The following is a 26,492-nucleotide window of genomic DNA, read 5'->3' as shown; positions in this document are numbered from 1 at the left end:
TAGCTCCTGGAAATAAAGAGTCTCAGCCAGACGCCAGTGTCTCACGTCTGTCGTCCCCGCTACTCAGGAGGCTGAGATTTAAGAATCAAGGTCAGGAAAGTCTGTGAAACTTTCATCTCTGATCAACCTCCAGAACACCAGAAGTGGTGCTGTGGCTCAAAGCATAAGCCCTATGACTGACAAAACACAAAAAAAGTCGCACACACTAAATCCTAAGGGCTGGGGACTCATATGGTGAAGTGCTTGCCTACCATAATAAACACAAGTCCCTAGGTTCAAAACCCAGCACTGCCAGAAATAATAAAAGAGAGATTGATGGTTTGGGTCCCTCCCTACCACCCCACATACCCACCCCAGCTCCTGAGCCCCCTCCTCACCTTCCCAACCCGACTGCTACATTGATGAAGCTAAAAGGGTTTGATCATGTTGGTATATTTATAGGTAAATACAAAACCATATCACTGTAAGAGACTGAATAGGAACATTACAATTATTTTCGGCATCTGACTCAGTCCATTGGTGTTAAATACAAAAATGAAATGATTGTAAAAAATAAAAAATATACAGAAAGATCTTATTACAGTATAAAAATTATGGAGGTCTGATCAGGTGCCAACCTCATCTTCAGTAATGGGGGGAGAGAATGTTTTGGAGGTTGTGGGAACTTGGGGTGGAAATGTAGAGTGTTGGGGAATTGTTGGTTCCGGCTCTGGCTCATCAGGGTGGGTGGGTGGGCTGGGCAAAGGCAGGGGCAGGATGGGTGGGTAGAAAATGAAAGGTGATTGGAAGGTACCATCCCACTCAACAAGGGGCTATGCTTTCCACTCACTAAGAACCTACCCAGTCTGAGGTCTTGGGTAAGGCAGGAAGAAGAGGGCATCTCAGTAGGCCATGTGCCTAAGGAACCTTCCAGGGGCCCAGGGAGAAGATGGGGGGGTCCTTGCGGGGGAGAATTCTCTCTTAGTCACATCTCCTCTCATACACCTTGTACCGTACTGATTGCTTTTGGCTCTGGCTGCTCAGTGAGTTCATCTCCCTCCCTGCCCCACCCCGGGGACATCAAAAGGAAGCTGGAGTCTGCAATCACAGTGGAGGTCCATTCCCAAAAATCAGCAAAAGGAAACAGAAAATCTGTTAAGATAAAGGGCAGTCTGTGCTGAATGAAACCAGTGTTACCGCAAATGACAATTTTTGACTCCCACCGGAGTACAGGAGCTCACTGCTTAAGGAGGACTGGATGTGTCCCTCTTCCTTCATGTCCCCCCTCATCGGACAACAGGAGCCCCGACCAAACCCTGGCTGGTGCAGGACAATGAGGAGGGGGCGCTGAAGGGCAACGCGGAGCCCCAGGAATGTCTACAAAGAGTATCTGTGTGTATATGTATTTATAGAATACGACCATATTATCACATACAATATATATTATATACACACGCACATATAGATCCATACACGGAAGAGTGCATACGCGCACACACACACACACAGGAGGACGGGAGAGATGGGCACACACGCCCTCTGGGAAAACGTGCTTGGCATGTGGGCCAGGCGCCAGCGTACGTCACATGGTCAAGCTCTCTGGGTAGGAAGGTGAGCGCTCGCCAAGCCTCCTGGTGAAATCCTAGCAAAGGAAAGGAGTGGGAGAGAGGAAACCTCCAGAAGAATGGCACTGGGGAGGGGGAGGGAGGTTCCTGCCCCACTTACCTCGGCCCCCTGGCAAAAAATCAATAGCCACAATTTGGTTTTAATAAGGCACAGTTCAATAGCAGGTGCTAGGAGTGAAGAACACATCGCTGCTGGCCCTTTTCTAGTGACAATTTCACCACACTTCTCTAGCCAAAGGGCAAGGCTGCCCGGCGTGCCCGCGTGCACCAGGAGACGCCAGATGGCTCTGTCCATGGCTTCGGTGGGACTGATGGCACCTCTAGGCTCAGCGGAGTCCAGGGTGGTTGAAGGAAGGCTGGCCAGCAGGTAGGAAACGTGCGGGACAGTTACTGACCCTCCATGGTCAGCAGATTCTGGCCAGAGGGAACCATGCCCTCTTTCTCTGCGAACTCCAGAATGGCCTTGTAGCAGAAGTAATACTGCTCGGGGGTCTGGATGCTGAAGGCCCTCTGGGTGCGCATGCGCGACACTGTCTGGAACACATTAAGGGTGCCAAGCTCTTCCAGCTGGGCCAGGCAGATGTCCAGGGAGCAGAAGGTACCTGCAGGAAGAAGGACACTATCACAAGGCCGGTCCAGCCCTCTTGCTCAGCTGCCTCCCAAGCAACTCAGACAGGATGATGAGCGCACTAAAGGCCACAGGCGCCGGGCGCTGGTGGCTCACGCCTGTCATCCTAGCTACTCTGGAGGCTGAGATCTGAGACTCACGGTTCAAAGCCAGCCCGGGCAGGAAAGCCCATGAGACTCTTATCTCTAATAAACTAGTAGAAAACTGGAAGTGGTGCTGTGGCTCAAGCGGTAGAGCGCTCACCTTGAGCTGAAGAGCACAAGGACAGCGCCCAGGCCCAGAGTTCAAGCCCCACGACTGACAAAAAAAAAAAGGCCACAGGCCTCCTGCAGAAAGGAGGCCAGAGGGCCCTGGGCCTGGAGGAGACAGGCCAGGAGGAGGTCACGGGGAGAGCCGGAGGCGAGGGAATGAGAACACCTCCCATCTCTCCATCATATGTGGGGTGATAAGAAGAAGTGGGCAGCTAACAAAGAGGACTTCCTGCTTCAATCCCAGACAGACACCACCCCCCCACTCCTCTGATTCCCTACATCTTCTGCAGTGGCCTAAGACAAAGGGATCCTGGTTCTAGAATGAAGAACACAGTGCAGGGCTGGAGTGGAGTGGGGTGTATGAGCAAAGAGCCCCAGAAGGGAGGGGAGGGAATGAGACAGAAGCCATGCACAAGGTTCCCACAGTGACGCGATGACAAAGTGACAGGGGAGGAAAATCCCAATGGGGGACAAACAAAGAAATGACACACGGAGGGGCTAGGTTTGCCAGGTGAATATTCTTTTTATTTTTGGTCAGACATGGAGCTTAAACTCTGAGGGGCCTAGGTGCTGTCCCTGAGCAATTTTGAGCCAAGGCACTACTTCTGATTTCTGAGTGGTTCACTGGAGATAAGAGTCTCATGGCCAGGGGCCAGTGGCTCACGCCTGTCATCCTAGCTACTCAGAGGAGGCTGAGATCTGAGGGTCGAGGTTCAAAGCCAGCCTGGGAAGGAAAGTCTGTGAAACCCTTATCTCCAATAAACGCCCAGAAAAAAAATGGAAGTGGTGCTCAAGTGGTAGAGCACTAGCCTTGAGCTGAAGAGCTGAGGGACAGCGCCCAGGCCCAGAGTTCAAGTCCCCATGACTGACAAAAAAAAAGGAGAGTCTCATGGATTTTCCTGCCCAGGCTGGCTTTGAACCTCAATCCTCAGATCTCAGTCTCCTGAGTGCCTGGCAAAGATGGATTTTTTTAAGTAATTTACCACCTATGGATGAAAGGAGTATTTCCCCGCTGTCCCCATCATAGACTCCCTGTAAGAGCTTGGCGCTCCTCCCTGCCCCTAGACTCTCTGGATGCACCAAAAGTGCCAGCGGACTGTTTACCTGTCCTGCCGATGCCCGCGCTGCAGTGGACCACGATGGGTGGCTCGGGCCCCTGCCCCTTGGCGCGTGCGCCCGTGCTGCTCACGGCCAGGCTCTGCTGGCTCCGGACCACTCGGAGGAAGTCGATGAGTGAGGCCGCGGAGGACGGCACACCGTAGTCCGGCCAGCTGAGAAACTGGAAGTGGGTCACCTGGCGTTTCTGCCGCTCCTTGGAGGAAGGAAGGAAGGAAGAAACAGAGATGAGGGAGGTCAGTGCTGGACACTCAAGACCCCGGCATTCCCCTCTCCCAGCTTTCCCCACAAACGCTTCTCCATCAGTCAATGAACAACGCACAATTCCTGTATTAATAGGATCCAAATTAGGATCTCACTGTTTGATGTTGCCTCAAACGTCATCTTTCTACTTCTGCCTCCCAAAGGCTGAGATCAGAGATGCGTGACGCTGTCCAGTTTAGGACACAGAGCCCTAATGCTAAGCTCGGAGTGTGGCCCGGGAGCAGAATTCTTAGTGACAATGCCTGAGGCCCTGGGCTCAGTCTCCGGCACTGACAGGAGAGTGGACACAGATTCCTGATGCTGGAAGTTTTACTCCAGTTATGGCATAGGTGCTAATATGATTTATACTGACTCTACACTGAATATCCTTATCTTGTTCCTAGAAAACCAGAAGCAGCTCACACACTTCGTAAGGTCCAGCCTATCCTCTCTCTAGAGATTTCTTCTCCTCCTCCTCCTCTTCCTCCCCCTTCCCTCCCCCCTCCCCCTCCCCCTCTTCTTCTTCTTGGGTCAGTTCTGGGGACTTGAACTCAGAGCCTGGGCGCTGCTGTCCCTGAGCTCTTCAGATCAGGGCGAGCTGGTTTTCTGGTGGTTAATTGGAGATAAGTCTTAGGAACCTTCCAGACTGGCTTTGAACTGCGATCCTCAGATCTCAGCCTCCTAGCTTCAGAGATTTCTTTTAAAGCTCTTTCCCAGCTTCAAAAAGAAGAGTCAGGTACTGGTGGTTCACACTTGTAATCCTAGCTACTTGGGAAGGTAAGCTTGAGAAGAATGAGATTCAAGGCCAGCTAGAGGCAACAAGTTCACGAGACTGGGTTGGTGGAGTGGTTTACTTGGTAGAATGCCGGCTCAGCAAGCATGGGTCATGGAATTAAAACTCCAGGATCTTAAAAATTAAAAAAAAAAAAAGTATGTGAAACCCCATCTCAACAGAAGAAACTGGACATGGTGGCACGCATTTGTCTTCCCAGCTATGTTAGGAAGCAAAAACGGGGTGTGTGTGTGTCATGGCCCAGTCGCACACTTGGGCACCAAGTGAAACCTTATCTCAGCAGTAACCACTGCAAAAAAAAAGAGGGCTGGATGGCTGAGAGATCCAACACTGTCTCCAGCAAGCATGAGACCTTGCGTTCAAACCCTAGCACCATCTCCCTTACCCACTCTACCCTGCACCCCAAAAGGCGAATAGAAACCTATAGTTACCTCCGTGTTGTGAATTTCTAGCGTTGTTTTCTTATAATGGTTCATGTTCTCCACGCCTAAATTAGTCACGGTGAGGAAGCCAAAGCGGATCCGAGAGTCCTTTTCTAAAGGCCAGTACTGGCCACACTTCCTCCGGCCACCTTCCTCAAAGCTGAACACAAACAGAGCGAGTTCAGCCCCCATCGGCCCTCAACCCAGTGGGCTCACTTCCCCACATGCCCCCCACGATCGGCTCTGCCCTTGGGGGGCAGTGCCACCTGCATTCTAACTTGCACCCCCGACTCCTGGCAGAAGAGGAAAGGAAGCCATTCATTGTGAACATGCCTCAGGCGGGCCTTGAGCAGGACATTCACAGGGCTCTTACTCTGTCCTCACTCTGCATGGTAGTCCTCACATATTGGGGGGAAACAATGATGAACAAAGAAAGAGAAAATACTGTGGGCCGGAGAGCACTGGGCCTCCCCCGGTGAGCATCGCCTCTACCATAAGGCACTGGGATCCTGGAGCTGGTCAGAGGTGTGGAAGGGCCCAAGTCCTTCTCTGTACCCCTCAGTGTCCTTGTACCCCAAGATCCAAGATCTAAACCACAGGTGGCTACAACTGTTCCCCGAAAGAGGGAATGGAGGCGACAGACTTACTGTCTTATCCGTCTAAAATAGGTTATTATACTGGTAAAACAGGGAAATCCTTCAATTTGGTAGATTTGAAGGCCAAGATTTCAAAAACATTCCTCCCTTTATTCAATCAGGTTTCCTGCCTGACTCATTTTATATCATATCTTTTTCTTCTGTCCTCCTGCAGGTGGAAATATGAGTGAACAGAAAACAGCCAAAGTAGCTAGAAATGGAGCACAAAGAGGAGCTGGCTGTGGCCTTACCAGGCACAGACGCTGGATTCGTGTTTCCCAATACACCATGGGACAAGGATCGGAGCTCCAAATAGGCTATAAAATGGCACAGGGGCACCAGACGCATGGGCCACAACTTTGATGAGTTAACCTGGCTACACTATACCCTCATCTGCTATGAAAACACTAGGATATGTTTGCCCTGGCTGTTGTAATCGTCACTGTGTCTAGCAACTCCTTCTGGAGTCACACACGCTTGGAACTGGGGTAGAGATGAGGGTCAGTGGGCCAAAGGGAAAGAACTCAGGCTCAGAACACAGCTCAGCACCAAGTACTCGCCTAACACGCACCAGGCGCCAGCTTCAAGTGGCACACTGCAAAAAGAAAAAGCAACAGCTGCATCCACTCACCGCGTGGTCATGACAATCACCAAGACTTTCTGTTCCCACACCATGAGCCAGAAATCCCGGTAAGTATTCTCCAAGGGCCCTGGAATATAGAAGAGCGAGCAATGACCCCAGGGCATGCCTTCCTTCCCTAGCCTCTACTATTGTCCACTAAATACTAGGGTGTGTGTGTGTGTTACCCAAATGTGCTCATCAGGACTGAAGCTTGAATTCAGGACTTTACTCTGTGACTTGATTTTTTTGCTCAAGGCTTAAAATTCTACTACTCAAGCCACATCTCCATTTCCAGCTTTTTCTAGTTAACTGGAGATAAAAGTCTCATGAATTTGTCTGCTTACTCATGCTTTGAACCTCAATCCTTAAGAGCTCAGCCTCCTGAGTAGCTAGGATTACAAGTGTAAGTCACTAGCACCCAGTATCAGCTAGTTTTTTTTGTTTTTGTTTTTTTTTTAATCGGTTGTGGGGCTTGAACACTGGGCCTGGGCGCTGTCCCTCAGCTCTTCAGCTCAAGGCAAGCGCGCTACCAATTGAGCCACAGCACCACCTCTGGCTTTCTGGTGATTAATTGGAGATAAGAGTTTTGCGGCTTTTCCTGCCAAAGCTAGCTTTTTTTTGGTATCAGTTCTGGGGGGCTTGAACTCAGGGCCTGGGTCCTGTTCCTGAGCATTTTGGTGGTTAACTAGGGATAAAAGTCTTATGGAAGTTGGGCCCCAGTGGCTCGGGCCTGTCATCATAGATACTCAGGAGGCTGAGATCTGAGGATCGCAGTTTGAAGCCAGCCCAGGCAGAAAAGTCCCTGAAACTCTTATCTCCAATAAACTACTCATAAAAAGCTGGAAGTGGCTCAAGTGGTAGAGCGTTAGCCTTGAGCCAAAGAAGCTCAAGGACAGTACCCAGGCCTAGAGTTTAAGCCCCAGCCCAGTAAAAAAAAAAAAAGGGGGGGTGCGGGGGAGAGGCAGGGCGCCAGTTGCTCACACCTGTAAACCTCGCTACTCAGGAGGCTGAGATCTAAGGATCATGGTTCAAAGCCAGCTCAGGCAGAAAAGCCCATGAGACTCTTATCTCCAATAAACCATCAGGAAACAGGAAGTGGTGCTGTGGCTCAATTGGTAGAACACTTGTCTTGAGCTGAGGAGCTCAGGGATAGTGCCCAGGCCCAGAGTTCAAGCCCCATGACTGACAAAAAAGAAAAAAAGTCTCATGGACTTTCCTGCCACTGGCTTCAAACCACAATCCTCAGATCTCAAGTCTCCTGAAGAGTTATGATTATGGGCCTGAGCCCCTGGGGATCAGTTCAGCTAGCTTCCTGATCTTAACACAAGTTGCTACTACTCAGGGATTCCTTGAACACCCCTAACAGCCCTGTGCAGGAGAATGTCAGAAATGCAGGTGTGTGTCAGGTAAGCCAGATTCTTGCAGGAAGCACACCTAGACTGTTATGTGCCCTGAGCCACAGAGCTTCAGCTTCACACATATCCAGGATGATACAGCCAACTGCATACTCCTCTAGCTGGGTCTCTCTCGCCTATAAGAAGACACTTGTGGCTCAAGCCTAAAATTCTAGCTACTTAGCAGGCTGAGATCTGAGAAGTGTAATTTGAAGTCAGCTCAAACAGAAAGGTTCATGAGACTTTTATCTCCAATTAACCAGCAAAATGTCATACTGGAGGCATGACTTAAATGGTAGCGCACCAGCTACAAGGCAAAAAGGCTAATAACCAAGAGGCCCTAATTCAAGGCCTAGTATGCATGCACACACATGGACAAACATACACACACACACAGAACACATGACCATGCACGAGGCCAGGAACTGTTATAGATACCCTGGAGGTAATGATCAGGAGGCTCTCAACTCAAGACTATCAACCTCACTATACAGGAGGCATTAATAGAAATCTGAGGTCCAGATAGCCTTGAGTCCATAATGGGGAAACAACTAGAAGCAAGAAGAGCCAGGACACAACTTGAGTGGTAAAGCACAGGCCTAGTGAGCCAAGAGGCCCTGGCTTCAAATGCCAATACTGCCAAGAGGGAAGAAAAAATTACTAAGGGTAGATATCAAATGGCTTGTTCACACTATAAAGTTTTAACTGGGCACTGATGGCTCATGCCTCTAATCCCAGCTACTCAGGAGGCTGAGATCTGAGGATCATGGCTCAAAGTGAGCCTGGGTAGGTATGTTCATGAGGCTCTTTGTATCTCTAATGAACCACCAGAAAGCCAAAAGTGGGGCTGTGGCTAAAGTGGTAAAGCACTTGCCTTGAGCTGAAGAGCTCAGGGGCAGCGCCTAGGCCCAGAGTTCAAGCCCCATGACCAACAACATAAAAAAAAAAAAAAAGTTTTAAAGGTTGTAGACACTGTAACATTTACTCCTTAACATTTGAGAATCCAGGCACTGTTCAGATAGAACAACACTCTAACAGTACTGACCCAATGGATGCTGCCCAGAATTAGTGACAGACCTCCCATCGACTCTCACTCAGTCTCAGTACTGTTTCTCCACTGGGGAGCCAATCACAAACCACACATTGCCTTGTGTTAACTTTGTAAGTATCTTTATAAAAATTTATTTTTTGTTATATTTTTCTTTGTAATATTTTTGTATCTAGAACAGTTCTATGCTCTTATTTTTGTGTTCTCTTTCAGAAGTCTAATCAGATTTCCTTTATTTTTATTTATTTTTGGCCTGGTCCTAGGGCCTTGAACTTTGGACCTGGGTACTATCCCTAAGCTTCTTTTGCTCAAGGCTAGCATTCTACTACTTGAGCCACAGCTCTACTTCTGGCTTTTCTGAGTAGTTTATTGGAGATAAAGAGTCTCACAGTTTCCTGCTTTGAACTGCAATCCTCAGATCTCAACCTCTTAAATAGCTAGGATGACTGGTGTGAGCCACCAGTGCCCAGCTTTTTTTTCCTTTTTGGTGCCTTTCCTGAGGATTGGATTCAGGGCCTGGGTGCTGTCCCTGAGTTTTATTTTTTGCTGAAAGCTAGTGCTCTACTACTTGAGCCCAAAGATTTTCTTTTTTGAGCCCAAAGGTTTTTTAGGGAGACGAGTCTCATGAACTTTCTTGCCTAGGTTGGCTTTAAACCTTAATCCTCAGATCTCAGTCTCCTAAGTAGCTAGGATTACAGGTACTGGTGCCTGGCTTTTTTTTTAATTTGTTTTTTTAAATCATATTTTTTAATGTTCAGAGAAGTTATACCTTTGTGTTCCTCCCTAGAGGAATCCTCCTTTAGTCTGTCTGTGGGTGAAGGCCTATAGTTCTAAACAGGTACTTGACTCTTTTCTTTTGCTTTGTGAGATAGATTCTTGCTTTGAAGCCTAGGCTAGCCTTAAATTTGTATGCGGCCCAGGATGGGCTCAAAGTCACAACCATCAAGTGCTGGCATTACAAGCAGAGCTGCCATTCCCAGTATGAGCCAGTATTCTATCATATGCTCCACAACTGGGACTGTTTGGGTTTGTTTCTCATGATTAGATTCAGCCTTTTTCTTTCCTTTTCCTCCTCCTTTCCCGTTTTCTCTCCATTTCTTCTTTTTTTTTTTAGGTCCCGGAGAGCCCACTCAGACACTTACATGTGCTAGGCAAATGCTCCGTCACTGGGTTACATCTTCCATCCCAGGTGTGGATTGTTAAGTTCCCAGAACCAAGAACAGCATGGCTGTTCAGGGGAGGCCTATAATCTCAGCAGAGCTGGGCAGAGCTGAGGGGTAGTAGCCTGCTGGCCTAACAACGTGCAAGGCCCTGGGTTCCTTCCTCACCACAAAAAACAAACAGGGCTGGGAAGGTGGCTCAGTGGTAGAGTGCTTGCCTTGCATGCATGAAGCCCTGGGCTCGATTCCTCAGCACCACATAAAGAGAAAAAGCAAGAAGTGGTGCTGTGGCTCAAGTGGTAGAGTGCTAGCCTTGAGCTGAAGAGCTGAGGGACAGCGCCCAGGTCCAGAGTTCAGGCCCCACGACTGGCCCAAAACAAACAAACAAACAAAACCACTCATAAACAAACAAACAACCCTTTGTGAGAGTTACCTTCATCAGCACCACTAGGAAGTATGAGGCTTTATCTTGCTGGTCTTGCTCTGCCATGGGCAAAGAAGTTTTGGCAGTTTGCTGCAATGTGATTTTGTCTACTTTGGACTTTTTCCATCTTCTTGTGTATTCTTTTGGAGTTGGGGTGGAATACTGTCTTATTCATCTTCTCTATCCCTCAGCCTCCAAACTTACATGAAGATGCCATGTTCTTCTCAAGACAGGTAGAGGCCAGCCAGGTCAGGAGGAGGCCAGGTCAGGAGACCTGGCCCCACAGGAGTGCATACAGAATTCCTCCTGAATCCTCCTCCCTCCTTGCCCCTCATGATTCATGGTCCAGCTTGGGACTGTACTCTGCGATGGTTAAGGGACAGGCAGGAATGCTTGTGACAGTAACATATTTATTTGTGTGTATCGGTCCTGGGGCTTGAACCCAGGGGCTGGGCACTGTCCCTGAGCTTCCTTTGCTCAAGGTGAGTATTCTAGCACATGAGCCACAGTGCCACTTCTAGCTTTTTCTGTGTATGTAGTACTGAGGAATTGAACCCAGGGCTTCATGCATGTAAGGCAAGCACTCTACCACTAAGCCACCTTCCCAGCCCCTGTTCTCATCCTGTGACCTGATCATACTACTATATAATCTAGGAGGTGGATTTAAATTTCCAGTTTATGCCTTTGCAGTGAGTTTCCAGACACACATTGTGCCAAAAACTCTACTTATCACCTGTCTGCCTCAAGCATTACCAATCATTAAGAAAGGCCAGCATCTGGGGATCACAACACCAACTCAAGTTATACTTCCTTTCAAACCCATGCCAGCATAGTTTTTTTGGTTGGTGGTGGTGGTAGTGGTGGTGGTGTTTGCTTTTGCTTTGTTGTTTTTCCTGTCTTTTGCAAGGTGGGGGGAAAAGAAGGAAACAGGAACGGAAGGAGGAAGGACAAACACATGCACTCATGGCACTCAGTGTACACTATGTGGAAAATGTAACTTGTGGGCAGGGATGGGAGCGGGAAATGGGGGAAAGCAAAGGAAGGAGAGAAAGAAAGAAAGAAAGAAAGAAAGAAAGAAAGAAAGAAAGAAAGAAAGAAAGAAAGAAAGAAAGAAAGAAAGAAAGAAAGAAGGGAGGGAGGGAGGGAAGGAAGGAAGGAAGGAAGAAAGAAAGAAAGAAAGAAAGAAAGAAAGAAAGAAAGAAAGAAAGAAAGAAAGGAAGGAAGGAAGGAAGGAAGGAAGGAAGGAAAGAAGGGAGGAAGGAAAAGGAGGGAGGGAGGGAGGGAGGGAGGGAGGGAGGGAGGGAAGGAAGGAGGGAAAGAAAGGAAGGAAGGAAGGAAGGAAGGAAAATGAGGGAGGGAGGGAGGGAGGGAGAGAAAGAGGGAGGGAGGAATATACTCACAACATAACTGACTTAGGAAATGGTAACCTCCACTGTACCACACCTTAATAATAGTAAAATTATATATATATATATATATATATATATATATATATATATATATATATTTTTTTTTTTTTTTTTTTTTTTGCCAGTCATGGGGACTGAACTATAGGCCTGGGTGCTGTCCTCAGTTTTTCAGCTTAAGGCAAGCACTCTACCACTGGAGCCACAGCGCCACTTCTGGCTTTTTCTGCTTATGTGCTGTTGAGGAATCGAACCCAGGGCCTCATGCATGCAAGGCAAGCATTCTACCACTGAGCCACCTTCCCAGCCCATAAAATTATATTTAAATTTAAAAAAAAAGTTACACCACTGAGCAGGGAATGTAGCTCAGTAGAGGCAGTAGAATATTTGCCCAGATTGTACAAAACTCTGGATCTAATCATTAGCAATGGGAAAAAATAGCAAAAATAACAACAAAATATTCCATCATGTCATACAAAGAACCACAGGTAGAGAGCATAAAATCTACATCTAAGAACCAAAACATTTTTTCTTTCCTTTTTTTTTTTTTTAGGTCCAAGACTGGGAACTGAACTCGGTACCTGATGCTTTCACTCTTTGACTAATGTTCTACCAACTGAACCATGCCTCCAATCCCAGAGCATCTTACCTTGTGTACCAATGTAAGCATTCTTCTGCTTATAGCCATCCATGAAACTGGCATTAATGTAATCTGTCTAATGATAAAAAGGATACATCATTATAGGTGCAAGAAGGTGCTGTTGGGGACAAAAAATGATGTGATGGGTAGGTACAACCCAAGGGGGAAATATTCTCTTAAGGCAGAAAATGAGGAGCAAATGTGCCAATTCTTAACATCCTTTCAACAACAGTGGTGGGACAAATGGTTCTTTAGGCATATAAAACTCAATTTGCCCCCTTCTTTATACTATGCATATAATGATCACAAAAGGAATTGGGCATGATGGCACATGTCTGTAATCTCAGCATTATTAAACACAGTAATTGGAAAGCCAGCAGAGAAGATTCTGTCTCAAAAAAAAAAAAAAAAAGTCGACTCAAAGTGATTCATGGACCCCATGTAAGTTCTTCAAACTTTAAAACGCTGAGAAAAACAGATAATGCCAAATCCATAAAACTTAGGTTAAGCAAAGACTGTTTAGACATAACACTAAACTTGGAACAAAAGAAAAAGTATAATCTAGATTATATAAAAATGTGAGCCGAGGGCTGGGAAGGTGGCTCAGTGGTAGAGCACTTGCCTTGCATGCATGAGACCCTGGGTTCGATTCCTCAGCACCACATAAGAAAAAAGAAAAAAGCCGGAAGTGGCGCTGTGGCTCAAGTGGTAGAGCACTAGCCTTGAGCTGAAGAGCTGAGGGACAGCGCCTAGGCCCCACAACCGCACCAAAAAAAAAAAAAAAGTGAGCAGAGTGCTGTGGCTCACGCCTATAATCCTAGCTTTTCGGGAGGCTGAGATCTGAGGATCACAGTTAATAGCCAGCCAGAGCAGGAAAGTCCTTGAGACTCTTATCTCCAATAAACCACCAGAAAACTGGAAGTGGTGCTGTGGCTCCAGTGGCAGAGCACTAGCCTGCCCCATAACCAACAAAAATAAATAAAATTGAAACTTGTATGCTTCAAAGGAGACCATCAAAAAAGTGAAAAATCAATCTTTTTTTGAGGGGGGGGGGGGGGTCCAGTCGTGGGGCCTGAACTCTGGGCCTGGGCGCTGTCTCTCAGCTCTTCAGCTCAAGGCTAGCGCTCTACCACTTGAGCCACAGCGCCACTTCTAGCTGTTCTTTTTTCTGCTTATGTGGTGCTGAGGAATTGAACCCAGGGCCTCGTGCATGCAAGGCAAGCGCTCTACCTACCAATGAGCCACCTTCCCAGCCCTGAAAAATCAATCTTGTATAAAAAAAAATCCAAGAGTGGGCCAGGATGGAGAAAAGAGGAAGAGATGATGGAAGGGGTGACACCAATCAAGATGCACTGCAGTCCTACGCTGACTTCTAGAACTGAAACCCCTGTGCACAACTACTAATTTTTTTTAAATCAATTTTTTCTTTAGAATTTAGTAATGAATCCAATTTGAAAGTGAGCAAAAAAATATAAAATGAACTATATTAGCTTGGCTCTGGGGGCTCCTTCCTGTAATGCTAGCTACTCAGGAAGCTTAGCTTTGAGGATTACAGTTCAATACCAGCAGAAGTCTGTGGGACTCTTATCTCCAATAAACTACTCAGAAAAAGCCAGTAGTAGTACATTGGCCCTGTGGCTCAATTGGTAGAGCTATAGCCTTGAGCTGAAGAGCACAGGGACAGTACCCAGGCCCACAGTTCAAATCCCACGACCAACACCCCCCCACCCCCACAAAAAAAAGAAGCAGCTTAGGGTCAGTGCCCAGGCCCTGAGTTCAAACCCTCAGGACTAGTCAAAAAAAAAAAAAAAAAAAAAAAAAAAAACCAAAACCATATATACAAAACTGGAAGAAAGTGAAGGAAGAAAGAAATTACCTGACTTATGTAACTGTAACCCCTCTCTTTTATATAATAATATAAAAAAGAAAAGGAAGAAATATACAAAAACAGAGCATTATGTATAAAAGTAAAAAATGTGCAATTAACTAATAGGCCTTCAAGTAATGAATGAATAAAATGTGGTATGTCTACACAATGGAATACTACTTGGCAAGAACAAGTAATGATACGCTGATGTTACAACATAAAGAAGGCAGGGAAACATTTCTCGTTAAGCGGAAGAAGCCAGATACAAAAGGCCACAAATTGTCTGGTTCCACTTATATGAAATACTAGGACAGGGAGACCCACAAATAGAAAGTTGTGCTTCTGGGGGAAAAGCTCAGTGGTACGGCACTTGCCTAGCATATGTAAAGCCCTGGGTTCGATTCCCAGCACCTCAGTAAAACAAAACACAAAAAAACCAGATTAGAAGCTGGGTGCTGGTAGCTCAAGTCTATAATCCTAGCTAATCAAGAGGCTAAGATACTGGTTTGGAGCCAGCCTAGGCAGGAAAGTCTGTAAGACTCTCATCTTTAATTAATCAAAATGCTGGAAGTAGAGAAATGGCTCAAGTGGTAGAGCCCTGGCCTCAAGTATAAAAGCTCAGCCAACAGTGCCCAGGCAAAAAAAAAAAAAAAAATAGAGTGGGGTAGAGTTTCAGGAAGAATTGTTTTCTTCCCAGTCTCTTCATGAAGCAGGATGGAACTCGGTGGTCTCTCTGAGGCTACCAAGTGCAGGTCAGGCTATGAAGAGTAGGAGTTTCACTCTGAAGTTCTGGCTACCTGAGTGAGGCCGCTTCTCTTGGTCAGCTTCACCCTGGTCTGGTCCAGGCAGGGCACGTCCCCATAACGGTTCTTCTCTAGGTTCACTGGAGACCTAAAGGCAATGAGGGATTGAAGTGAGAATAGAGAACGTGGAAGGACAGAATGTACGGGTAGTAGACTAGGAATACAAAACTGGGTGTCCCAAGTGCAGGGAGGGGCCTTGGGCATTTTTCAGTCTAATCTACACGAATCCACAGCATTTCCCCTTTTCCCCTCTGCTTGTCTGTGGGGATTGAATCCAGGGCCACACAGACTCTAAGCACGTGCCCTCCCACCCAGCTAGTCTCTCAACCCTGTTGAACATTTTTCATCGATACCTATTACTTATAGAAATGAAGGCTCCAAAAGAATTAAGACAGAAGTAATACCATTAAGAAGTAAGGGGCTGCCGTAAAAAGTACCTATAAACGCCAGGTGCCAGTGGCTCCTACCTGTAATCCTACCTACTCAGGAGGGTGAGATCTGAGCATCATTGCTTGAAGCCAGCTAGGGGCACACAAATCCTTGAGACTCAAATTTCCAATTAACCAGCAAAAAGCTGGAAATGGAACTATTGCTCAAGTGGTAAAGTGCTAACTTTAAGCCCAAAAGCTAAAGAACAGCGCCCAGGCCCAGAGTTCAAGCCCCTAGTACCAGCACAAAAGTAATACAACAACAACAGCAACAGCAACAACAACCCTACAAATGCATGAAGCCCTGGGTTCAATTCCTCAGTACCACACTGAGCTCAAGCCCCAGGACTGGCACGCGCGCGCACGTGCACGCATGCATGCACACCCAAAGTCTGACAGGGACAGAGCTGGCTTTGAGCTGCAATCCTCAGATCTCAGCCTCCTGAGTAGCTAGGATTATTGGCGTGAGCCACCAGCATCTGGCTAGACTCCACTTCTAATAATCAGCAAAAAGTAGAGTTGGAGGTATGACTCAAGTGATAGAGCACCATCCTAGGAAGCATGATGCCATGGATTCAAACATTAATACTGTGGGGAAAACATAAAAATAAAAACATTCTTAGACTTCCTTCTTCTCCCTGGAAGGCAAAGTGGGATATAGGCTTTTAAAAGAATAAATGAAAATCAGATGACGGAGTTAGAACCCCTGCCCATTCCTGATGTTCTATCCTACACTCACACCCAGGCATGAATCCCACCAGGCAAGAAACTGGAAAACTGTACCTGGACAAAATGAGAAGCCATTAGTAAAAAGAGTTCTATCATTTGGAGTACTCTTTTTTTTTTTTTTTTGGGTCTGGTCGTGGGGCTTGAACTCTGGGCCTGGGCGCTGTCCCTCAGCCCTTCAGCTCAAGGCTAGAGCTCTACCACTTGAGCCACAGCACCACTTCCGGCTTTTTTCTTTTTCCTTATGTGGTGCTGAGGAATCAAACCCAGGGCCTCATGCATGCGAGGCAAGCGCTCTACCACTGAGCCACCTTCCCAGCCCCATTTGGAGTACTCTTAACCAGACAGCTGTTTGATCATTTTAATTTGAAGCTCATCTGTGCAAACACAACTTCTAAGCAGTTTTTTTTTTCTTTGTTTTTGTACCAGTCCTGGGGGCTTGAACTCAGGGTCTGGGCACTGTCCCTGAGCTTATTTTGATCAAGGCTCTATCATTGGAGCCAAAACACCACTTCTGGCTTTTTTTTTGGGGGGGGGGGGAGGGGGGCCGTTGTGGGCTTGAACTCTGTCCCTGAGCTCTTCAGCTCAAAGCCAGCACATTACCACTGGAGCCACAGCGCCACTTCCAGTTGTAATTGGAGATAAGAGTCTCATGGACTTTCCTGACCAGGCTCGCTCTGAACTGTGATCCTCAGATCTTAGCCTCCTGAGTAGCTAGGATTACAAGCATGAGCCACAGGTACCTGGCCCAAGCAGTTTTTAATGACCCCATTCCTCAGTGCAAATTAAGAGCCAAGGATCTCCAGATAAGTAAGGAAAGCCCTTAATGAGGGGTGCAAATTTAATACACATACAACAACAAGAAAAAGGAAAGCCAATGAAAGAAAATTATTCGAAAAACAAAACTCAGTATCTTCAAAGGAAATAGATAATACTATTATATGAGAGAAAGAATAAGATGTTTTGAAAGAGAAACAATCAAAGAAGAAAACCTCTTGGAAATTATAAAATATATTCAAGTTTTGGGGTGTACCTTAGTGGTAGTTTACTTACTTGCCTAGCATGCTAAGATTGAGGGGAGGAAGAGGAACACCCAGAATAGGAATGGCAAGAGAAAAGAGAAAATTAAAGCAAACTTCCCAGAATATGAAACAAAACGCAAGGCAATTAAAAGTATGAAAAAAATCATATAAGAGAATTATTCTAAAGCAGGGTGCCTATGGCTCATGCTTGTCATCCTAGCTACTCCGGAGGATGAGATCTGAGGATCACAGTTTGAAGCCAGCCTGGGCAAGAAAATCTAAGACTCTTATCTCCAAGTAACCACCCAAAACAAGCAGAAGTGGAGCTTTGGATCAAGTGGTAGAATCCGAGCCCTGAGTACAAAAGGTCAGGGACAGCAGCTTAGGTCCTGAGTTCAAGCTCTAGAGGACCTGCACCAGAAAAGAACAGATTAAAGATCTTAAACCTAGGACCTAAAATTTGCAACTACTACAGGGAAGAATAAAGGAAACACTAAAACAGTGACGTAGACAGAAACTTCCTGAACAGACTCCACCAGCACAGCAAATTAGAGCAAGGGTTAACGAATGTGATTGCAGGGAACTAAAAATAAAACACTTTCACACAACAAAGGAAATAGTCACTAGACAGAAAAGACAGGCTACAGAATGTGAGAAGATCTGAAACTCTGAAACTACTACAGGAAAGAACAGGAAAAACACCAGAACTTTTTGGCATAGGCAGTAACTTTCAGACTCGCACTGTAACAGCTCAGCAATAGGAGTACATGGGATTACATGAAGCTGAGAAATTCCGCATAGCAAAGGAAAATAGCCACTAGGCTGAAAAGATAGCCTAGAGAATGGAAGAAAATCTTTGCCATCTATTAGCTGACAAAGAATAGCCAGACACTACTTGTGGGCAGAGAGAGGATGGGGAAAACTGGGGGGAAAGCAAAGAAAGGGATGTCATTGTCCAAAAGAGAAATGTATTCATTACCTAAATGGTGAAATGGTAACTGTACCATAACGATAAAAATAAAATTATATTCAATAAACAAAACTAAACAAGCCAGGCACCAGTGGCTCATACCTGTAATCCTAGATACTCAGGAGGCTGAGATCTGAGGATCATGGTTCAAAGCCAGCCCAGGCAAAAAAGTCTGTGAGACTCTTATCTCCACTTAATTATACAAAAAGCTGGAAGTGGAGCTGTGGCTCAAGTAGTAGAGAGAGCCCTAGCTTTGATCAAAAAGGAAACTCAGGGACAGTGCCCAAGCCTTGAGTTCAAGCCCCAGGACAAGCACAAAAAAAAGAAAAAAGAAAAAAAGGAACAAAGACGCACCCCAAACAAAAACACATGACAACAGGTGTGATGTACCAATGCCTGCCTAAGAAAACACTTTGAAAGAAATAGAGCAACATGGAAAGAGAACTGATTTATGCTTATTGCCAACAAATAGTTACCAAGTCGTTATGAGCCAGATATAAACTAGCAGAGCATTTGCAAGTAGGACTTAGAAGGAAAAATCCAAAAAGGTAAGAGACAAACTCATTTACAATCCTGCCCCTGGATGCTTCCCGCCTCTCAAGTTATTGCATTTTTACTACATTGTGAGCTTGACCCTTAAAAAAAGAATCTTGTAAGAAAATATCCGGAGGTATTTCCATTATTACGGAGACCCGCCCGTTAGTACAAGGAACTGCAATGTCCAGGATAGCGCATGCACAGCGGCCGTCCGGGTGGTCAGGCCTGCAACTGGTTAGCACAGAAGAGGCAGTAGGTCCAGAGCTGCAGCTGGGCCTGCCACGTGTGGTGCCCCCACTTACATGGAGCAGTGGAACGTGCCCACCGGGTGCTCCCGCCGGATGTCCTCATACTCCTCATATATGCCACGCTTCTGCCGCGCATTGACATAGTGCACCAGCTCGTGGATGGTCATGGCATGGGGGCCGGGCACGTGCACCGAGTCCAGGTCGCAGGCAGGAGGTAGGGAGAACAGGATGATCTCATCCAGTGGGTCGGGGTGGCCATTCACCTGGGGTAGGAACTGGAAATTCCAATTGGCCAGGTCAATTTTGACGTACCCACCCAGGTTTTCTGGAAGGCACTCCCTGGGCAGGTGCTGGGTCACTTCAGATGTCTTTAGTATCTGAATCTGGAAGGCAGAAAGAAGAGAGATATTGGAGATGTTGAGGGTTAACACGGTGATGACAAACAGCTCACACGCTACCACTCAGCTTAGATTTTTAGATTTGCTGGAAATTCTGGTAGACTTGTGAAACCAGTAGACTGTACTTCATCTACCTAGGAATGAGCTCCTAGAATTTCTCCGACAAAAGTTTGAATTCAGCTAGGCACTGGTGGCTCACACCTGTAATCCCAGCTACTCAGGAGGCTGAGATATGAGGATCACAGTTCAAAGCCAGTCCAGGCAGGAAAAGTACCTGAGACTCTTTTCAATTTTCTGGTGAGAAAATCAGAAGTAGAGCTGTGATTCAACTGGTAGACCACTAGCCTTGAGCAAAAGAGCTCAAGGACAGCACCCAGGCCCTAAGTTCAAGTGCCACCACCCAAAAAAAAAAAGAAGTTTAAATGCCCAAAATATCTTACAAATTCACTCCTTGGAATTCAGGGGCCTGGAACATACCTTCTGAAAGCAAGGTACAGTGCACAAAGGCTTTGTACTGTGTAAGTACCTCAGTACTATCCCATGTTAGTACTCTTCACTACAAAGAGCACAACAGGTAGTGGTTATTTTGGTCAACCCCACACAAGCCTGTTAGCTTGTATTTCGCTCATGGCTTGGTATAGGCATTCCCAAAGGTGAATTCTATGAAAGCAAGATGAAGCCATTTACCTAGAGGCAGGTAGCACAGGAACAATGTCAGGCAAGTCATCATAATATGTAATTATACTCTTAAGACACAAGCCTCAAGCTAGTCTGGTTGGCTCTTCTTACAATCTGTGTGGACTAGGAACGGTGATCTCCTTAAAAACTTGTATCCCCCTTTCTAGTGCCTCTTCTTCTTCTTTTTTTCGATCGGTTGTGGGACCTGAACTCTGGGCCTAGGCACTGTCCTTTGGCTCTTCAGCTCAAGACTAGAGCTCTACCACTTGAGCCACAGTGCCACTTCTGGCTTTTTCTGCTTATGTGGTTCTGAGGAATCGAACACAGGGCCTCATGCATGCAAGGCAAGTGCTCTACCACTGAGCCACCTTCCCAGTCCCAGCTAGTGCCTCTTCTTGGAAGGCCCTCCTCTCCCCTGTGTCTCACCTGTCCTCTGAAGCCCTTTTTGAGTGCCTGAGGCAGAATTTCCCTCTATGCCCTTTGTGTTCTCTCAGGACCCTATGCTCCTGGAGGCACAGGGCTCACTGAGAGCTGAATTCCCAGAATCCACTGCTTTTGAGTTATGCATGAGTGTATATTTCCTCTAATTTAAATGCAAGAACATGCCTGGTGTAGTGCTGCACACCTATAACACACTGGAGGGGGGAGTTATTTTAAGAATCATCTCTCGGCTGGGCACTGGTGGCTCTTGCCTATAATCCTAGCTACTCAGGAGGCTGAGATCTAAGGATAACAATTCAAAGCCAGCCTGGGCAGGAAAAGTCCATGAGACTCTTATCTCCAATAAACTACCAGAATACTGGAAGAGGCGCTGTAATAGAGCACTAGCCTTGAGCTGAAGAGCTGAGGGATAGCACCTAAGCCCAGAGTTTAAGCCCTATGACCAAGCCAAAAAAAAAAAAAAAAAAAAGAACCATCTCTCAGGCTGGGATGTAGCTCAGTGGCAAAGCACTTGTGCAGCAAGTGCCATATCCTGGGTTCGATCCCCACTACTAAAAAAGAAGGCAAAAACAAAACAAAAAGTTAAAAAAGAATCATCTGTCCCACTCTGTCTCACTAGGCAATTAAGAAGATTTCACAGTACAAATATCTTTACATTAGCTTGTCTGATCCATGGCCTCAGTTACAAGTATCCTCGTTATTCATCTTATTTCCTAATTCACAATTTAAATTGCTGTACCAAAACTTTAACTTGGTCAACTACATTGTTTTGGGTTTTTTTGGTCATGAGGCTTGAACACAGGGCCTGGGCGCTGTCCCTGAGCTCTTCTGCTCAAGAGTATCACTCTACCACTTTCAGCTACAGCTCCACTTCTGGTCTTCTGTTGCTCATTGGAGATAAGAGTCTCACACTGAGCTGGCTTCAAACCTTGGTCCTCAGACCTCAGCCTCCTGAGTAGTTAGAATTACAGGCATGAGCTACCAGTGCCCAACTAAAAAAAAATTTTGTTTAAGGTAGAAAACTAATTTGTGGGTTTTCACTAACAGATAGATGGGAATGTGTTTATCTACCTCCAAGTAAGTGAAGGTAAGCCTGCCTTACCCTCTCCCGGACTTTGTCCTTCAGGAGCAGGCTGATGATGGAGTAGGGAACTCGGAACCATATAGGAGCTCCCACAATCAGTACCTTCTTCAAGCGAGCTGGGAATGCCCCCTATGGAGAAAACACAGCAGGTTTTAAGGACACACCTACAGTTTCAAGTATAGCTTTTCTTCACTCCTTCTCATTCTGACCCAGCAGGGAACTCCATAGCCTAATTTACCTTCTATCTAATTAGCAAGAGGAAAAATGGACGAAAGAAGTAAAGAACTGTGAAAGTGATTTACCTTTGCAAGGAATGCTAGCAAGTCCGGTGCCAGTGGCTCACATCTGTAATCCTAACTTCTCAGGAGGCTGAGAGCTAAGAATCACGGTTAGAAGCCGGCCCAGGCATAAAAGTCTGTGGATTTCCTATCTCCAATTAACTACAAAAAAGCTTTGAGCAAAAAAAAGATCAGGGACAGTGCCCAGCCCTGAGTTCAAGACCCAGGATGAGAAAAAAAAAAAAAAAGAACTCAAGATTCCATCTCAAAGATAGCCACCAAAAAGACACACTGTGGGCATGGCTCAAGTGGTAAGAGTGCCAGCTGACAAAGCAAGCCAAGGAAGTATGAGGCACCGATTTCAAACCTCCATACCACCAAAATAATAAAATAACCATAGCATATAGAACTAGAGGTATGGATCAAGCAGCAAAAGCAGCAGCTGGTAAGCATGAAGCCTTAAGTTCAAAATATTCTAGCATAAGTCAATTTATAAAATAAGAACATTCAAAGCAGCAGAATTTAGGGAATAACTGAAATAGCCATTGGTTTTTCTTTTGTGCCAGTCTTGAGGCTTGAACTCAGCACCTGGGAGGTCTGTCACTTTGAGCCGCAGCTCCACTTCTGGCTTTCTGGTGGCTCAATGGAGATAAGAGTCTCATAAACTTTCTTGTCCAAGCTGGCTTTGAACTGCGATCCTCAGATCTCAGCCTCCTGAGTAGCTAGGATTACAGGCACGAGCTGCCAGCGCCAGGCTAGAGGGAGCTATTAACAGAAGAGTAAATACGAGTAAACTTTTCATCAATGGAGAAGGATTGAATGGTTCTATCCATCAACAAGAAGGAATGAATCACAGCAATATACCACAATATGAATTTTAGTAATGATGATGAGTGAAAAAAACAAGTTCTAAGCCAGGCACTGGTAACTCACTCCTGTAATCCTAGCTAATCAGGAGGCTGAGATCTGAGGATCACGGTTCAAAGCTAGCCTGTGCAGGAAAGTCCATGAGACTCTTTTCTCCAATAAACCACCAGAAAATCAGAAGTGGTGCTGAAGCTCAAGTGGTAGAGCGCTCCCCTTGAGCTGAAGAGCTGAGGGACAGCACCCAGGACCAGAGTTCAAGCCCCATGACGGACAAAAAAAAAAAAAAGAACAAGTTCTAGGAAACAACATACAACGTAAGCTCCTGTTTCTATAATTTCTACTGTAGAGTCACAAGAACAAATAAAAGCTATTTCAATAATATTTGCCAGGTGAGATCCTAGAACGAATGCTCCTATAGCAATGTTTTCCAAGCTGCAGGGGGTAATGCAATGAGTACAGAAATAAATTTACAGTTTCACATTTTAGAAATACAAAATAGAAATCCAGGTGCCAGTGGCTCATGCCTATAATCCTAGTTACTCAGGAGGCTGAGATCTGAGGCCAATCTGGGCAGACAAATCGTTGGGAGATTTTTATCTCCAAGTAGCCAGCAAAAGGATAGAAATAGAGTGGTGGCTCAAGTGGTAGAACACCTTGAGCAAAAAACGCCAAGCAAGGGCACAAAGGTCCTGAGTGCGAGTGCCGTACTGGCACAGACACAGGACAGAATAGGATGGGATGGGACCGGATAGAAATCATCTAAGTAATTACACACAGCAAGGGTGGAGCTGCTTCTGTGAAATGTTTTTGCTCTGTAAATACATATACACAGGTCTATCCACCCTTGTTATAAATTTTGAAATATGAACAACTCAGACAATCTCATCCATTTTCCCCCCAAATTCATTGGGATGCAAAATATGACCAGAAACAGCATAGTCTATTTTATAGCTTTTATTCTTCTTGAGTGCTGGGATAACAGACAGGCACTATCAAGCCTGGATAACCAGGTATCTTTTAAAGTTGAAAAAGTAAGAAACACCTCCAGATTTTACATGTGGGAGTGGCTAACATACACGGGAAGATTGTTATGTCATATACATTTATATGCATATAATACTACTTATTTGTATAGATTAAGTTTATATGCATTCCTTTGTACTAAGTTGGCATGTAAAACATATTTCAAGGTGGCTCACACTTGTAATCCTAGCTACTCAGGAGACTGAGATCTGAGGATTTTGAGTCAGAGCCAGCCTGGGGAGGAAAGTCCATAAGACTCTTATCTCCAATTAACCACCATAAAACCAGAAGTGGGCTGTTGCTTAAGTGGTAGAGCACTAGCCTTGAGCTGAAGAGCTCAGGGAGAGGGCCCAGGCCCAGCATTCAAGCCCCAGGACTGGTTAAAAAAAAACAAAACAAAAGGACTGGGATGTAGCTCAGCGGCAAAGCGCTTGCCTAGCAAGTGCAACGTCCTGGGTTCGATCCCCAGTACCAAAACAGACAAAAACAACAACAACAACAAAAAACATATTTCAGGTTATCCTGAGACAAAAAAAAAAAAGTCTGAGAAGCCACTGGTGAAGTATCACGGTTCCCAGATGCTATACTTATGCCTTCATTAATTATTCTTCTACAAGACTCCAGGAAAGAAACATTCCATTTTTATGACTAGAATTTGCTTATGCTTTTTTGACTTTCAGTTCTTCTCACTTCATTCTCAACACCGTATCTTGTTCTTATGAAGCAGTTATTAGTCATCATTTATAGGTGCCTTTCAATTAAACATAATGTCCAAACTTACATCATTCCCAGATCTCTTCCCCCAGAATAGAAAGAAAAGCCCTCCCACAGCCTTACCTTCAGCAGATTTAGGACCTTCTTGCCAAGTTCCAGCTCAAAGTTGGCATAATTAGAACCACACATGTCATAGATAAACACCAGTCCATTCCTTTGAGTTTCAAAGCTGTAAACCAAATCATTCAACAAAAACATTTGTTCAGTGCAAATGTCTTTATTCAACAAAAGCTAGGTATTAACTGGCTTTTGATATGCATACCAAAAAGATCATTACCAACATTGTGTGATTAGACTACTCATATATAGGTGCATTTTTTTCACATGTATTTAGGGGTGTGTGTGTGTGTGTGTGTGTGTGTGTGTGTGTGTGTGTGTGTGTGTGTGTGTGTGTGTGTGTGTGTGTGTGTGTGTGTGTGTGTGTGTGTGTGTGTGTGTGTGTGTGTGTGTGTGTGTGTGTGTGTGTGTGTGTGTGTGTGTGTGTGTGTGTGTGTGTGTGTGTGTGTGTGTGTGTGTGTGTGTGTGTCTGTGCTTTTTTGCTCAAGAATAGCATTCTACCACTTTAGAAACAGTTCCATTTCTGAGTTTTTGGTGATTAAGAGATCAGTCTTAATGGACTTTCTTGCCCAGACTGGCTTTGAATGGTGATTTTCAGATTAGGATTACAGGCGTGAACCACTGGCGCCTGGCTAAGTGAGGCTCATTTTCTGCTTTACCTTCTTTCATCCATTTACCCCTTTAAAAAAATCCAAGAAAGAAGCCCACACCCAGAAGGTAACATTTTTTTTTTTTAAATCTCTAATTTTAAGGCATATCCAAGGTTTTCCATCAGATGTTGTTTCTAAGAATCCCACAATGTCTTACATTAGTATTAAACAATAATTAGTACTTTTTCACGATCCCAGAGACTATGGTTTTCTGACATCAAAGGTATTGTCAAACATGTGGCACAATTAGTGAGCAGACCAGCCAGTCTAGAGAATTTCCGTTTCTCCATGTACTCATCTAAGGCCAGTTTTTAAAATTACAGGTTTTCTTCTCAAAGGCCCTGATTTGTGCTAACAAGCTGAAATGGAAGTCAGTGACAGGAAAGAGAATGTAATAAAAAGCAGGTTGTATATTCTTCCCAAATCAAACTGCTATTCTGTGAAAACACATAGGGTAAACACAAATTTTACAGAGTCTTGCTTTTCTTGGTATAGAATATGAGGTGTACAAATATGGCAGACTGCCTCCCTGCCAAGCTTGATTTCTACATTGTATGTTACAAGGGCGACCAAGAAGTTTCAAACACAAGTGGGAACCCAATGGTTCCTGCCTGTAATCCCAGCTACTCGGGAGGCTGAGATGGGAGGGTCACAGGTCAAAGCCAGCCCAGGCAAGAAAGTCCATCAGACTTTTTTCTAATTAGCAGCAAAAAGCCTGAAGTGGAGCTGTGGCTCAAGTGATAGGGGACTATCCTTGAGCAAAAGACGCTCAAGGACAGTCCAGCCCTTGAGTTCAAGCTCCAGGTCAGTCACCAAAAAAAAGCCATAGTCCCTTTCATTTGTTTGAAAAGAACCTGGAGGAGGGAGGGATATGTGAGGGCCAATCAATGAAGCAAGACTGCAGAAAACAGATGACAGACAGGTGAGTATTTATGACAGCATTCTCTTCCCATCACAAATACTGGGAAATATTCACTTATATAATGTTAAAAAGGTTCCCTGCCCTCAAGGAAGTCACATATTAGAGTTACATATAAAAACAAAAACAATAACAGCAACAAAAAAACTCTAAGCAAGGTCCGGGTGGCTCATGCCTGTAATCACAGCTACCCAGGAAGCTGAAATCTGGAGGATCATGGTTTGCAACAAGCCTGGGCAGAAAACTCTGAGATTCCATCTTTAATTAACCAGCAAAAAGCCAGGATGGAGGTATGGCTCAAGCAGCAGAGTGCCAGCAGAGAGCAAAAAAGCCAAG

The 26,492-nt window shown here is 45.5% G+C and overlaps 1 protein-coding gene across 3 annotated transcripts in view; it reads right to left on the bottom strand.

Annotated features, from left to right (window-relative positions):
• Positions 1-416: 416 nt before the first annotated feature.
• The window catches only part of Ptpn9 (protein tyrosine phosphatase non-receptor type 9), a 63,252-nt gene continuing 37,176 nt past the window's right edge, over positions 417-26,492 (bottom strand). For all 3 annotated transcript variants that reach the window (XM_070042848.1, XM_070042850.1, XM_070042849.1), the window contains exons 5-13: positions 24,594-24,699; positions 21,607-21,717; positions 19,042-19,370; positions 15,051-15,144; positions 12,396-12,462; positions 6,324-6,402; positions 5,067-5,217; positions 3,588-3,795; positions 417-2,206 (exon numbers count right to left, since the gene is read on the bottom strand). In XM_070042848.1, the coding sequence (XP_069898949.1) occupies positions 1,992-2,206; positions 3,588-3,795; positions 5,067-5,217; positions 6,324-6,402; positions 12,396-12,462; positions 15,051-15,144; positions 19,042-19,370; positions 21,607-21,717; positions 24,594-24,699 (1,360 nt within the window). In that variant the 3' untranslated portion in view covers positions 417-1,991. The remainder of the gene's footprint in view (positions 2,207-3,587; positions 3,796-5,066; positions 5,218-6,323; positions 6,403-12,395; positions 12,463-15,050; positions 15,145-19,041; positions 19,371-21,606; positions 21,718-24,593; positions 24,700-26,492) is intronic.

This window comes from Dipodomys merriami, unplaced genomic scaffold (genome assembly GCF_024711535.1).
Source record: "Dipodomys merriami isolate MVZ:Mamm:240054 unplaced genomic scaffold, mDipMer1.0.p SCAF_33, whole genome shotgun sequence".
NCBI lineage: Eukaryota > Metazoa > Chordata > Mammalia > Rodentia > Heteromyidae > Dipodomys > Dipodomys merriami.
Note: the sequence above shows the minus strand (reverse complement) of the source record. Positions and strands in the feature narration are given on the sequence as shown.